General features: G+C 44.6%; 4 protein-coding genes across 4 annotated transcripts in view; 3 read left to right on the top strand and 1 right to left on the bottom strand.

Annotated features, from left to right (window-relative positions):
- Positions 1–1243: 1243 nt before the first annotated feature.
- LOC105570263 (carbonyl reductase [NADPH] 1-like) lies at positions 1244–4326 on the top strand. Its single transcript, XM_012027343.1, has 4 exons — positions 1244–1400; positions 2399–2659; positions 3148–3386; positions 3772–4326. Exons 1-4 carry the CDS (start codon positions 1380–1382, stop codon positions 4073–4075), a joined length of 825 nt encoding a protein of 274 aa, XP_011882733.1. The 5' UTR covers positions 1244–1379; the 3' UTR covers positions 4076–4326.
- On the bottom strand, positions 4093–5727 carry LOC105570262 (U6 snRNA-associated Sm-like protein LSm2). The gene is made up of 4 exons (XM_012027342.1): positions 5571–5727; positions 5395–5462; positions 5054–5144; positions 4093–4564 (listed from the first exon to the last, which is right to left on the bottom strand). The coding sequence occupies exons 1-4, from the start codon at positions 5571–5573 to the stop codon at positions 4436–4438; spliced, it is 291 nt and encodes a 96-aa protein (XP_011882732.1). The 5' UTR covers positions 5574–5727; the 3' UTR covers positions 4093–4435.
- Positions 5728–5966: 239 nt separating this feature from the next.
- Positions 5967–9846, top strand: LOC105570264. The gene is made up of 2 exons (XM_012027344.1): positions 5967–6293; positions 7199–9846. The coding sequence occupies exons 1-2, from the start codon at positions 6239–6241 to the stop codon at positions 9475–9477; spliced, it is 2334 nt and encodes a 777-aa protein (XP_011882734.1). The 5' UTR covers positions 5967–6238; the 3' UTR covers positions 9478–9846.
- Positions 9847–12375: 2529 nt separating this feature from the next.
- Positions 12376–14638, top strand: part of LOC105570269 (electron transfer flavoprotein subunit alpha, mitochondrial) — a 4236-nt gene continuing 1973 nt past the window's right edge. Inside the window, exons 1-2 of the mRNA XM_012027348.1 lie at positions 12376–12645; positions 13935–14264. Of these exons, the coding sequence (XP_011882738.1) occupies positions 12604–12645; positions 13935–14264 (372 nt within the window). The 5' untranslated portion in view covers positions 12376–12603. The remainder of the gene's footprint in view (positions 12646–13934; positions 14265–14638) is intronic.

Here is a 14638-nt window from a genome sequence, read left to right on the forward strand (position 1 = left end):
CTAGAACTTGGACCTAGCTCTAGCATCGTGAACATTGGCCTTTACGGAATAGCTGCAAGTTGATTGGCTACACATCTCTCGGAACTAGCATCGTGAACACAAGCCATAGCGCTAGGGAGGAGACCATAGCGATCTATCGAATGACCATCTACATAATATTTTACACACGCGCTTGCGACTCTCGCGCGGTCTGCGTCTACTGCAGCCTCCTAAAGCTTCTTCTACAATGGACGCAAACGCACGACGCCAGGCCGCAACGCGAGAAATCGGCCAATGACAGTCGAGCGTTCTTCTATTATTTGTCAGCGATTGGTCGATCTCTTGCGGTGCGCTACATAACCGCAAAATCACGGCTGAAAGGATCTCGATCGAGCCCGAGCACTCGGCTTTAAGCCCGTATCAGATTACGGATTGGAATTGGGATTAGATTGAAATTTAACCAATCACAGTAAACCCCGTGTCACACTACGTATTGCGGATCGCGGATCGGATTGAAATTGCGGATCGCGGATCACATTTCAGCCAATCTGACGAGGCGGCCTTAAGCCCGTGTCCCACTACGTATTGCGGACGCGGATTAGATTGAAATTTGACCAATCAGAGTAAAAGTTACTAAACTTAAGATTAGTAAACTTTACTGTGATTGGTTAAATTTCAATCCAATCCGCGTCCGCAATACGTAGTGGGACACGGGCTTTAAACCCGATTAGTTGAATTGCGATCCGTGATCCGCAATCTCAATCCGATCCGCGATTTGCAATGCTTAAAGCCCGTATCAGACTACGGATTGGGATTGGGATTAGATTGAAATTTAACCAATCACAGTAAAGTTTGCCAATTAATCTCAAGTTCAGTAACTTTTACTCTGATTGGTCAAACTTCAATCAACCCAATCCCAATTCGTAGTCTGATACGGACTTTAAGCATCGCTCGTCCAATCGGCGTTCCTGAACGTCCCCCCTATTGGCCGCGTCGAGAATCAGCTGCTTTGCAACTGCCGTAGAATTCGCGAATCCGAGAGAATACGCCAATCAGATTCGCGAATTCTACGCAGATGCAAAGCAGCTTCTCGGACTGTTCTTTATATCAGAACCGTCCGCACGCAGTTCAGAGTTTATCTTCCTCTTTTCAATGCGGAGGGAAGGAGATGAACCCTGAACTAGTGCAGCTAGTTCAGCTGGAAAAGAACAGACGCTGCGTAGAATGCGTTCAACTACTTCGTTTTCTCCCTTTTTCTTATTACACCAGCGCGATACGTTCTTATCTGTGCGACATTTGCGCTTGATCATCACGGTTTGAAGGCCGTACCGCTGTATAAATAGATAGGCGTGGTGAGAAGCAGGATACAAGTCATACAAGTGGTCGCGGTATTGCACAAGATGACGGGGCGCGTCGCTGTGGTACGTAATTGCGCAAAATTTTGAAGTGTAACAGCAAAGAAAAAACGTTTCCCTATTGTCGATTAGCTTTTCCAGAAAACTGATCGTAGCCTCTTTTCCTAGTTACGTTGCTTTCTGCACTTGAAAAATTATTGAATAGGTAGGTATAATGGAATTAAACGTCGGAAAGACACGCAGGGACGAAATTTAGCTACAAAAAACGGGCCTGTAACTTTTGTCCCTTGTAGTTTGACTGTGGGTACTTTTTATCCTTTTTTTTCTCCCCGGTGTTTAATGCACGCGGGTCTAACCAGACAAACTTGCGTAGCGCATAAACGTATGCAGAAGGAGATAGATCAGTCAATCCTTTTATGCGTATGCTTAGAACCTGAGCGGAATGGCTATCTTATACCTTTAAGACAGCCTTAAGACCATGTTTTATGTCTTAAGCCTTTGTCTCGAAGTATAACGCACAATAACTGTCTTACGTTTTACGAGTACGAAACAGCCATTCTGCTCAGGCCCTTACGCGACTGCAAGTTCGTCTGGACAGACCCCACCTATTTCATTTCAAGTGTGAGGGTCTATCCAGACAAATTTGCATAGCACAAAAGACATGCATAAGGAATCCGATTGAACCAGAAACCTTTTGCGCACGCAAAAGGAAATCTAAGGTTTGTTTTCTGTTTCTGCACTGGTGAACTAGTACAGTAAGCTAGAATGAGAAAAAGTATGCCTGTCTTACTCCAATTTATTGCACTAGTTCACCAGTGTAAGGACAGAAAACAGGCCTCTAGGGTCTATTCAGACAAGCTTGCACAGTTGCACAAGCTTATGCATAAAACATTGATTGGTCTATCACCTTATGCGTGCACTTGTAGACCAATCGGATTCCTTGTGCATACGTCTATGCGCTATGCAAGTTTGTCTGGACAGACCGCGACGGTGTTACGCAATGCAGCCGCAAAGAACATACTTGGGTCTTATCTTAATTGGCAAAGTGACGCTTCTGTTCGCAGGTGACTGGTGGAAACAAGGGTATCGGCTTCGCCACTGTCAAAGCCCTCTGTCAACAGTACGACGGGACCGTCTACTTGACGGCTCGCGACACCACCCGCGGCTTGAACGCCGTCAGTCAGCTGGAGGAGCAGGGCTTGAGTCCAAAGTTCCATCAACTGGACGTCACCGATGACAACAGTGTCAATACATTCCGGGATTACTTGCAGACCAAGTACGGCGGCCTCGACGTGCTGGTTAACAACGCCGCCATAGCGTTTAAAGTACTTGTAGACACATTAATTTAGCAGCTAACAGTTAGAGATGCATTGTTGATGTAATATTTGACAAATATGTATTTCAAGTTCTTTATATAGCATTTTCCAAACGAGACTGTGACCAGTACTCCGAATCCTCTTTTAGCGTTAAAGCGCCTGTAAAAGTGGCTTATAGCCAACCAGAAGGCCTATTAATCACTTTTAGAGGCGCTTTTATTGATAAAAGAGGGTTCAGGGGGTCAATTCTGTATCTTACGTTATAGTAAAAATGCGAAAAGTGAATAGCTTTATCTCTTTCTAGTCCCCTTAGTAAGAGACAAGCCGCTCACTTTTAGCATTTTCATTATATAGTAAGATAGTGAATTGTCCCCTAGAATACGGGCCTTTATTTTTACGGAACAATTCGACTTTAAACAAAAGTAACATGTTGCCTAGAACTTTGTTGAGATAAAAATATGTTTTTAGCGGTATACTGAGACGTTTACTCCTTACAGACCGCTGCTACGGAACCTTTCGCGGTCCAGGCGGAAGAAACGATACGAGTAAACTACTTCAGCTTGCGCAGGGTGTGCACTGCTCTCTATCCGTTACTCAGACCGCACGCCCGGGTGGTTCATGTCTCCAGCAGCGCCGGGCGTCTGTGCAAAATTACTGGCGAGGCGTTGAAACAGAAGTTGGCCGATGCGAATCTGACCGAGACGGAATTGGACAAGATCATGCGTGAATTTGTCGAGTAAGCTTCGTCAGCTTTTACAACGGAGACAAAATTGACTCGGGCGTCGTTTTAGCACTTTTAAATGTGCGGAATGAGGGTCGGAGTCGATTCTGGGTCGACCCTTCCATTACCAAGGGCGTCCACAGGATCTTTTCCACGGTTCAACCTTTCAAGATTAAGATACATTCAAATTTATACGCTCTTTGGTATATAAATCTCTTCTCTTGATCAAAGGAAGAGCAAATGTTTAATTTTTTTTCTAATTCCTCTTGCTCTCCCCCTGTGGACGCCACCGACCACTATTAATCGTCCGTGCTTACGCAGAGCCACGAGTCGTCCCAACATCGATCACCCATTAACTCGAAAGGTTCCTGCGGTATTCATACTCGTATTTTATTTTCAGCGCCGCGAAAGCTGGAACGCATTTACAAGCCGGTTGGTCAAATTCAGCGTATGTGGCGAGCAAGATCGGCGTTTCCGCTCTAGCCGGTGTTCATCAAGCCATGTTCAATGCGGATCCCCGAGAAGACATTGCAGTGAACGCGGTTCATCCTGGTTACGTAGATACCGATATGACTAGCCACACGGGACCCTTGACACCAGACGAAGGGGCTATCGGTCCTGTTTACTGCGCGCTGTTGCCGAAGAATACCGAGATAAAAGGAAAATACATCTGGTACGATAAGACGCTGTCGGACTGGAAGTGAGCGCGCGTAACGGATGAACAAAGTAGATGTTGTATTAGTTTTTTTTTACATCACGTTGATACTTACTTGAAGATAAAGTCTAAGCAAGTCTAACAAAGAAAACCCCACGAATAAATGTGAGACACCTATTTTGTTACAAAAAAATTTCACTTTAACTGAATAAAAAAAATATATATAGAGAGAGAAGAATGTTACATTATCCACATTTGTAAAAAAAAAAATCTTGTATGAATAAAGCATGAAACTTACGTGAAACGATTCCATATATTATTTCTATGATCGTAAATAAGAAACGTATGTTATGACCAAAGGGAGGAAGCGGATTCTTAATATAAGCAGTACGTTTAGTAAAACTAGGAGCTATCTTGCTTGAGCAGTCATCGCTTCCCTCCGCGCCGCCTCGGTCAAGAGATGGATGTCCACTTCGTCCACTGGGAGCTGTACGTATCGCACCACGGATCCACGGATAAAGCAATTCTTCACCGACAACTGCAAACAATGTACAACTTGCTTAATTATACTTGACCGCAAATTAATCCTAGTAATTAAGGCTGCGATGAAGCTGTTAAGGCCTGTGTCCACGATGCTCGAACTTGGTCCAAGTTCTAGTTTCGAGAAATGTGTAGCCAATCAACTTGCAGCTATTCCGCAAAGCTACCGCTACAAATGTTTCACTACCCTTCCTGTCTTCATTAAAAGAAAACGGAAAGAGGACACTTTGAAGCACTTGTTAAGACCTGTGTCCACGATGCTGGAACTTGGTCCAGGTTCTAGTTTCGAGAAATGTGTAGCCAATCAACTTGCAGCTATTCCACAGAGCTAGAAGTATCCATTCTCCGTTTTCTTTCAATAAAGACACAAGGAGGAGCGATACGCTTGGAAACATTTGTAGCGGCAGCTTAACCACAGTCTATGCCGCAAAACTGTCATCGCTAACCAACAATCTGCACAACAGGGCGTCAATGGCAGTTAACGTACCATATGAGGATACTTCTCCGAGTCAGTAACGCTAATGTCGGCCAGTTTTATGTTTAGATACTGATCGACGGAATATAACGTGCCGCAGATACTGAAACAAAGTATCACGTTGTAGTGTCAGCCTCGAGAGCTTCATTAAAAAGAAAAACACGTGGTTATGGCTTCCTTTTAGGAGACACAAATCGACGCAAGTTAACAAATCGAAACAAGATTTTATCGAGATAGAATCTCACCCGAGCAGAGTCGTAAAGCGTGGATTGAGTCTAACTTAAATTCTAAATGGAAAACGACGCGTGTGTCGGTTTGTGTCAAGAAAGGAAGCAACCAATGTAATAACTCACCTGAGATCATTTTTTAACTCGACCACCACGTCCTTTCCGATCAAGGATTTGAAGAAGGAGTAGAACAGCTGAAATAGAAAACACGCTCGGTTTTGTGCACGACAAAAATCCGGACGTTACCCGCTGGGGAACGCCGTGTCCCGCTGTCGCGAGAATCTTGTTGCGTTAAAACTTACCATGATCAATTCGCGAGAGATCGCCGCGCGATATTCGACGTCGTGTACGCTAATTCACAATTACTTACAATGATAAATGCGTCACAAATGAGCCTCGGCGCACCAGGCTCCGGTTAACCCAACCGGTCTAGTAACATGCAAGATTGCAACCGAAGGCACCGAAGCCGGTGCCGGCGGTGCCACCAGAATTGGCCGGGCTACCCCACATGTGCCGACGCATGCGCTTCAGACGTTAAATGCAGTAACGTATTAGAAACACACAAGCCCCTGTGGACATAAGTAAGCGCGCGCGTGTACACACATACACACACACACTCTCTCTCTCTCTTTCTCTCTTTAAAATAAAGAAGAGTAGGACATTAAAATAATTGTTTACAGACACATTTATATATAATTAAACATAAATTTTGTATTAGGCCAAAACTGTGCGCCCATAATATACGTAACTGATATACCATGCGTGGCACATGCGCGGCCTAAGCTCGTGGAGGGGGAATCTGGCAGCACTGGTTCAACCGTTTAAAAACCGGTTACCGGTTCGGCGTACGCTTCATTTGTCCGTTGCAAGCATCGTGTTCGCCTGAGTCTCCGCGGGTGGATCGACGTAGCGCTTTATTCTCACATTATTAACTTCGTTACGTGACAATTGTCCCTTCCCAGAAATAAAAATGAGCAATCAGCGAAGACGCGCTCATGATTTCACAGCCTCTTTAACAAGCTTTCGTAAGTATTCTCAGTATTTTTCCTCTGCCCAGTCGGAATTTATAACAGTACAGTTCTAAATATATTAATCTTTTTCGCAAATTCGCGAATTGCCCCCGCCCGAGGCTCATTGTGTCTATTTGCGACAGTGAGTTTTTACTCGCCAAACCCCCTTTTCGGATATGTGTGGCAGGATACTCTCGGTAGTTGCTTCTTCTCTCGGAGAGAGAGAGAGAGAGAGTGAGAGAGAGAGGGGGGGGGGGGATAGCATTCGATGAAACCAGCAGTATTCATGGGGATTTGAACTCTGATTTTCTCGGTCATTTGTTTATTAAGCCACGCTCGCCACAAATACATTAATACACGACTGCTTATTAATTTTTCCGGCCAGCTTGATGCTACAAATGCTTTAAGCGTTCTTCACCTTCTTAAAAGCAAGGAGACGAATGCCTGGAAGCATCAAGTGGTCTGCGGTCTATGTATTATGTATATACACATATATAATATATAGGGTGTAGAGACCCTGTAGTCAGAGACTTGCTACAAGAGTTCGTCAAATTCCTGCGAGTGAGAGATCGTAACGATCGTAGAAGAGCGAGATAGCCTAGGTTTCTCTCTCACTCGCAGGCATTCGACGAACTCTTACGGCCAGTCTGTGATTACGGGGTCTCTAAAGGCCTGGCGTCCACGATGCTAGAACTTGGTCCAAGTTCTAGCAACGTGGACACAGTCCTTACTAGGGTGCATGTACTGCGTAAAACTTTTCAGCAAAATGCTCATTTAAATGTAATTAAATCATGTTGTCAAGTAATTAAATCATGGGTCAAGATTTAACATTGTATAACATTTTATACAATGTTAAATCTTGACCCTACATTTTATGATTTCAACTCGAACGTACGGTTTATGTACATGTCCTTTTACAGGTCAAACGGTAAGCGACGACGAATCAAGTTCGACAATGTCTCGAGTGTCCTCGGACAACACATCATACGATATAAGAAGTAAACAACACAGAGGTGACTTACACAGCCAGTCAAAGCATACCAAATCTCGCGAATCTGTTATTCTAGCAGGTAGCTTAGTCAGCCAGCAATACCATTCGCTATCCGACTCGTGCGATATTGCTAAGAACTGTAATACCGCACACGATAACAGGCAGCCTCAGCGGAGCGATATGTGGAACATGTCGGACGATAGTACGTCGTATACGTCGCACAAATTTGATTTAAACAAATGTATAAATCTGTTTGATAACGAACAGCTTAAGGAAGACACTCTTGAAGAACAGTTAAGCGCCACGCTATCCAAGACCGTGATCGGCGAGAGAGTTCATCGCCGTTTAAGCAGGGACCCGACCGTGGGACGACACAATTGTAATAGCCTTCGCCGTTCCATGTCGGCAGATTCGTTGAGACGCCAGGCTTTGCTCAATCGAGAATTCACGAGATCCAAGAGCTACACTACGCTCGACCAGATGTTGAATAGAGACACGAACTATAATCTCAAAGCCGGCGAGCTTTTCAGTCCCAGCAGGACGGTTAAATTAATTTTTTCCTTCGACGTACCAACGTCGCGGAAATCGCCCACTTTGCCAAGCGAGAAAGGTGACTTCTGTTACGCGAAAGATAGCGAGAGACGCGATACGATGAGCAGCACGACTTCCAAGGGGGCGCTCAACTTGAAATCCGAATTGGTAAAACTTTTACGCTCATTGCCAGATGAGAAACCGTTGAAGGAGGCCACCACGCAGCGGCATTTTCTGAGACGCCTGTCCGCAAATTGTCAGGACTCGCCCAGAGTCTTTACGGAGAGATTGCTAACTATAATTGAGGAGTCTGTATTAATCGACGATTCTGGAGAGGTCAGTATGCGCAGATTTAACGAGAAACTGCAAAAAATGCACAAGTTTATAGAGGACGAGACCGTTCCCGAGTGGCCCCAGTCTCCCGGTACGTCGACACCGACGCCGATTTCTGGTACAAAGAGAAAGAGCCAAGAACACAGAGCTGATTCTTCGCGGAGATCCCGCACTCACGGGACTCCCGATTTAGGTCTGGTGACGCCCGTTTCTACCCGACGCGACGTTAAAAGTCCGAACAAGATACGTCGGCGTAGGTCCAGGAACAGTTGCCGCCCGAGAGATTTCAACGATAACACGACTACGTTTGAAAATTTGGAAGCGTATTGCCAGAAATTCTTTCCCTACGAGAACAAGACTTCGTCAGCGAGCGATAAGATTCAGTCGGAGTCTCCCCCGAGACAAATGGATAACTTTAGGCGTGCGTGCGAAAGTCAGATGGCCTCCTTGGACAGCTCGATTAATATTTACGAAGAGATTAGGAAGGCTGGGACATGTGCCTCGAATTTCGCGAGTCAGAATGTTCAGACACCTGAGGCGCAAGATCGGCAACGCGGACCGGCGTCGTGTGAGAACATAAAATGTTCGAGGAAGGTCTCCAGCACGTTTAAGCGGCGGACGGAATGTGGTAGGCGCTACAAGACGGCCGAACAACTGGACGATTTGGAGAGTACGCTCATGTACGAGATTGCGAGGAAACGACAGAGGTGCCTCGACACGGCGAAGGTATTGATAGAAATCGATGCGAATTTGGAGTCGACGGCAGCGTCGGAACAAAAGTATCCGGAAATCAGAGTCACCGAAGCCTCGCCGACTATGACCACGAGCGACGAGAAGTTTATGAAGGTTCTAATGTGCGTGAAGAACTATCAGGATTACTTGGAAGAATACAAACCCTTACTCAATCAACTTCACCGATTAAGGTCGACCTCTCGAGATGCCGGAGCTACGAAGACGCTCGGCGAAAAGTTGGGTACTTCGTCAGTTTTATCAGGGCACAAGAAAACATTGCGGACACCGCGGACACCCAAGCTGTCACCGAGAAAGACGAGCCCTTCGTCGGCAAAACTTTCTGCTAACAAAACTGTCGTTTCGAAGCCAAGACTATTCGTGACGCCTGGAAAGCAGTCCGTTAACAAGGGTTGTAAGCCGAAGCGTATCTATTTTCCCAATTTGATGCCGAAGCAGAATAAGCAGGAATCGAACATCAATCCGCACGCTAAGAAAATTTATCAGCAAATGGGAAACTACGATCACGTGATATCGCCCGTGGCCCAGTATATAAAGGGCACGGAGCAGAAAACAAAATCAACGACCCAAAACGCACGACAAACTGACGCCTAGAACGAAGCGGACTATGCCCAGTCCAGGAAAGAAGTTCCGATCTCCGATACGACCGAGAGAGGTGAGCAACGCGGCTAAAGATATAAATATAATATAATTTATTAGAACTGCAATGCATTAGAAATCTGCTTCGGTCTGCGTTATTTCGTAAGCTAACAGGAACAAAGAATTGCAAAGGATGAAATCTATAATGAATGTTAATACATGTTTGTAAGTTTGATTAAAAGTGCAATTCAAATTATTCTTTCGTGCTAGCAATTGTTTCATACTTTTTTTTTTATCGCGAAGTCACTATATATACTTTTCTGCAGGACTGAGAGCGTTCTTCATGTAAAAAGATTAATAAATATATAAATATGTTTAATGCGACTGTCGGAGATGACATATTACATATAAATATAATTTATTAGAACTGCAATGCATTAGAAATCTACTTCGGTCTGCGTTCGTAAGCTAACAGGAACAAAGAATTGCAAAGAATGAAATCTATAATGAATGTTAATACATGTTTTATGAAATGTTTTTATAAAGAGATTAAGTTTGATTAAGAGTGCAATTCAAATTATTCTTCCGTGCCAGCAATTGTTTCCTTTTTTTTTTTTATCGCTAAGTCACTATGTATACTTTGCTGCGTCTTTCGCAGGACTGAGCGCGATTAATAGATGTATAGATATGTTTAATGTGACCTGACTGTCGGAGACAGTGAACTCTATACATACTGGAATGAGTGATATAGTTCTGGCTGTTGCCGAGAGAGAGGTGCGTTGGGTGAATCCTTGTCTCCTTCTAGTACTACCTGATTGGATAATCGCATATAAGTGACGCCCTTCTTCTCGTCATTTATATGCGACTATCCAATCAGGTAGTACTAGAAGGAGACAAGGATTCACCCAAACGCACCTCTCTCTCGGCAACAGCCAGAACAATAGATCACTCATTCCAGTATGCATAGAGTTCACTGGTCGGAGATGAGGGATATGTTACAAAGAATGGAATCTATAATGTTAATAGATGTTTTTCGAAACGTTTTAATAAAAGAATTAAATTTCAACCTCACCTGGCCAGAATGATCAATAAATCGGTTAATACATAAAAGAATTAAGCTTTAATCAATGTTCTCACACGACGCCGGTCCGCGTTGCCGATCTTGCGTCTCAGGTGTCTGAACATGTTGACTCGCGAAATTCGAGGCACATGTCCCAGCCTTCCTGATCTCTTCTAAATATTAATTGAGTTGTCCAAGGAGGCCACTTTCGCACGCATGCCTAATGTTATCCATATGTCTCAGGGGAGACTCCGACTGAATCTTGTCGCTCGCTGACGAAGTCTCGTTCTCGTCGGGAAACAATTTCTCGCAATGCGCTTCCAAATTTTCAAACGTGTTATCGTTGAAATTTCCCAGGGTGTAACTGTTCCTGGACATACGCCGACGTATCTTGTTGGGGCTTTTAACGTCGCGTCGGGGAGAAACGGGCGTCACCAGACCTATATCGGGAGTCCCGTGAGTGCGGGATCTCCGCGAAGAATTAGCTCTGTGTTCTAGGGTCCTTCTCCTGGTACCAGAAATCGACGCCGACATACCGGGAGACTGGGGGCCACTCGGGAACGGTCTCGTCCTCTATAAACTTGTGCGTTTTCTGCGGTTTCTCGTTAAATCTGCGGGTACTGATCTCTCCAGAATCGTTGATTAATACCGACTCCTCAATTATGGTTAACAATCTCTCCGTAAAGACTCTGGGGCGAGTCCTGACAACTTGCGGACAGGCGTCTCAGAAAGTGCCGTTGCGTGGTGGCCTCCTTCAACGGTTTCTCATCTGGCAATGAGCGTAAAAGTTTTGTCAACTCGGATTTCAAATTGAGCTCCCCCTTGGAAGTCGTGCTGCTCATCGTATCGCGTCTCTCGCTATCTTTCGCGTAACAGAAGTCACCTTTCTCGCTTGGCAAAGTGGGAGACTTCCGCGACGTTGGTACGTCGAGGGACAAAATCAATTTAACCTTCCTGCGGGGACTAAAAACTCCGCCGGCTTTGAGAGTATAGTTCGTGTCTCTTTTCAACGTCTGGTCGAGCTTGGGTGTCCGCGGTGTCCGCAATGTTTTCTTGTGCCCTGATAAAACTGACGAAGTACCGAACTTTTCGCTGAGCGTCTTCGTAGCTCGGGCATCTCGGGAGAATTCTTCATGTAAAAAGATTTATAGATGTATATAGTGTATATAGTATAATAGATGTACATAGTAGATAATAGATGTAAAAAGATGTATATAGTAGATGTAAAAAGATGTACATAGTAGATGTAAAACGATGTATATAGTATATTGTACATGTAAAAATATAATAGACGCCTTTTTCTAAACTTTTTGATCATCGCCGTAACTTTGCGATAATTCGACTTCTTACTCCCTGTAATCGAAGATATCGGGAAGATTAGATCCGTTCTTCGGATTCTATTTCTTAAAAAAAGGTAGCACTTATATTGCTCGTATTATTGTTGATTTGTCTTTACAAAAAAAAACGAGCTTTCCTCTCCAATATTAAGACGATTTAAACACGGCTATTTTTCGCTGAAGTTGAATCACTTCGAACCTCAGCGACAAAACGACGAGACGGTAATTTTATGCGTATAATGGGTGCGCGTCGATCGAGGGAGACAGAGTGGGAGAAGCCGCTCAACTGCATCCAGTGATCCAGCGCTTTGACGCTACATGAAATAGTACCTTTAACCGAAGCTTGGTGAAAGTTGCCCTAATACTTTTAGATCCAGCCAATCATGTTAAGAAACCATTGAGCGCTCGCTCAACAGTTGTGCCTGCTGAACGATTGATGAAAAGTTATAAAAATTCAGTTCTATTTTTTTTATGCAAGCATTTTTTTTTATACAAGAGATATTAATCTAAAAAATAGAAACGATCAAACATGACCTTTGAAAAAATATATATGCCTCGCGCGCTCTCTTAATACGCGACGACACGCTCCATCACATGCGATCTGCGTGCAATTGACGCGCCTGCCAACGGCACTCCTGCTATAACCCGGCAGGACTTTGGACCTTATCGTCACTGATTAGGGAGCGCTGTATTTTTACAGTCCAACGTTACGGGCGACAGGAAAGGACACGGATCTCCGCAACGATGTTCTCCACCTGCGTGAGGACGTTACGGGCCACCAGCAAGGTGAGCGTCAATTCCCCACGAATTCGTCACGATTTTCATCCGTTTCTTCGAACCATATGACCCGTGTATACCTCGCGACCGACGACGGTGACCTCCAATTTCAATGCCAGCTGCATTTTCGATCTGTCCTCTGCGAGAAGCACGGGCCATGCCCATTTCTGCCGCTGGGGATTCACTTTGATCATTTTGGTTTAATTTAACACAAGAGAAACGCATTCAACGGTCAAGCTGAATCTTAGCGCCTATTTATATTCTCCTCTCGAATACGTCTTCTTCGGCTCAACTTTGTGTCTTTCTCCAGTTCTTAGAACTTGGTAAAAGAGATTAAGTTAATCTACATCGGCAGAAATGGACACGAGTCGTCGTTTACTCCCGTTTAAAGTCCGACCAGCTGTATCGCAAACGGATTGTCTTCTAACGAGCAAAGAGATTGTCGCAACGTGTTTACGATTCCGTAGTAAGATACGAGTCGATGTCGCTTTGAGACGCGATGAATACTACACGCACGCCTATTATATTACATTTGCATTGATGTTATGTAATTGTTACTTTGGCGTTTGCTGGGTTATACATGGTATGACCACAGATCTCGCTGCCTTTTGCATAAGATAAGTGTATTACACAATGAACAATGTGCAACACATAAACTCGATGAATGTTTAAAAAGTTATTCTAAACTAATGTTCCAAAGACATTCTCGACGAATGTTCTAAAAACGTTCTTCTTTGTTATGAATATACGATTTCTAATTGCAATAATCTATATACATTTATAGAATATTTGATTGGAATATTCTGAAATTAAGAATATTTGCACTCCAGAAGAATATTCATAGAGCTATGCGTGCTATCTGGAAAGGATCTGAGCAGAATAGCTATCTTGTACTCTTAAGACAATGTTTTATGTTTTAAACCTTTGTCTCGAGGTAACGCACAGCTTATGTCTTAAGAGTACAAGACAGCCATTCTGCTCGGACCCCAAGGCTGATGGCAGAGGAAAACTGAAGTCGTAAAAGTGTATACTTGTTAAGTTTCTCTGCCTTATCTTACGTCCACGAGCAAGACGGTCTTAAGCGTTTACGGATCGTTCTCTGCCATCAGCCTAAGGCCCGGTCTACGAGTTATTAGTTGTTGGTCAGAAGTCAGAACTACATGTCGGTTCTTTTGCTTCCATCCAGAAAGGAAAAGGCTCAACGTGCACAGTTAGACCGGGCCTGACTCTCACGAAATTCTCGATTGTAGTCTCTTCGCGGTGTAATTCGAATGTCTCATACAGTCACTTGTTTTCAGTTCGGTTCGCTGGCGCGCTACGAGTCCACTCTAGTCATCGCGGAGCACAACAACGAGAATCTACTGCCGCTCACGTGCAACACGTTGACAGCCGCCACGAAGATAGGCGGCGATGTTACTGTGCTGGTGGCCGGCACCAAGTGCGAGGCGGTCGCGCAGAACGCGTGCAAGGCCAAGGGCGTGTCCAAGGTTTTCCTCGCGGACAGCGACGCGTTCAAGGGATTCACCGCGGAGTCGCTGACGCCGCTTGTACTCAAGCTCTGCAGCGAGTACAAGTTCACGCATATATTAGCCGGTGCGAGCGCGTTCGGCAAGGCGTTGCTCCCCAGAGTTAGTTGACGACTTGCTGTTTCGCCGAAGGATCATCAATTACGTCGGATGCCTTCCAGCAGCAGACAGACAGGCAGGAATGCCTGGTGCTCGATTTTTGAATTTAGTCGAAAGACGAAATACGAAAATTCTGTTTTCACGGAAAACTCGCAAGTCGATTGGCTGCACGCGTTTGCTTTTAGCCATTCGACTTTTCCGTAAGAGCAGAATTCGCGCATACGTTTATCAGGCGACCCTGTGTAAAGGCCAATGTCCACGATGCTAGAACTTGGTCCAAGTTCTAGTTTCGAAAAATGTATAGCCAATCAACTTGCAGCTTTTATGGAATAGCTGCACGTTGATTGGCTACAGATTTCTCGAAACTAAAACTTGGA

Source organism: Vollenhovia emeryi, unplaced genomic scaffold (assembly GCF_000949405.1).
Source record: "Vollenhovia emeryi isolate VEMERY1.0 unplaced genomic scaffold, V.emery_V1.0 DF939121.1, whole genome shotgun sequence".
Lineage (NCBI taxonomy): Eukaryota > Metazoa > Arthropoda > Insecta > Hymenoptera > Formicidae > Vollenhovia > Vollenhovia emeryi.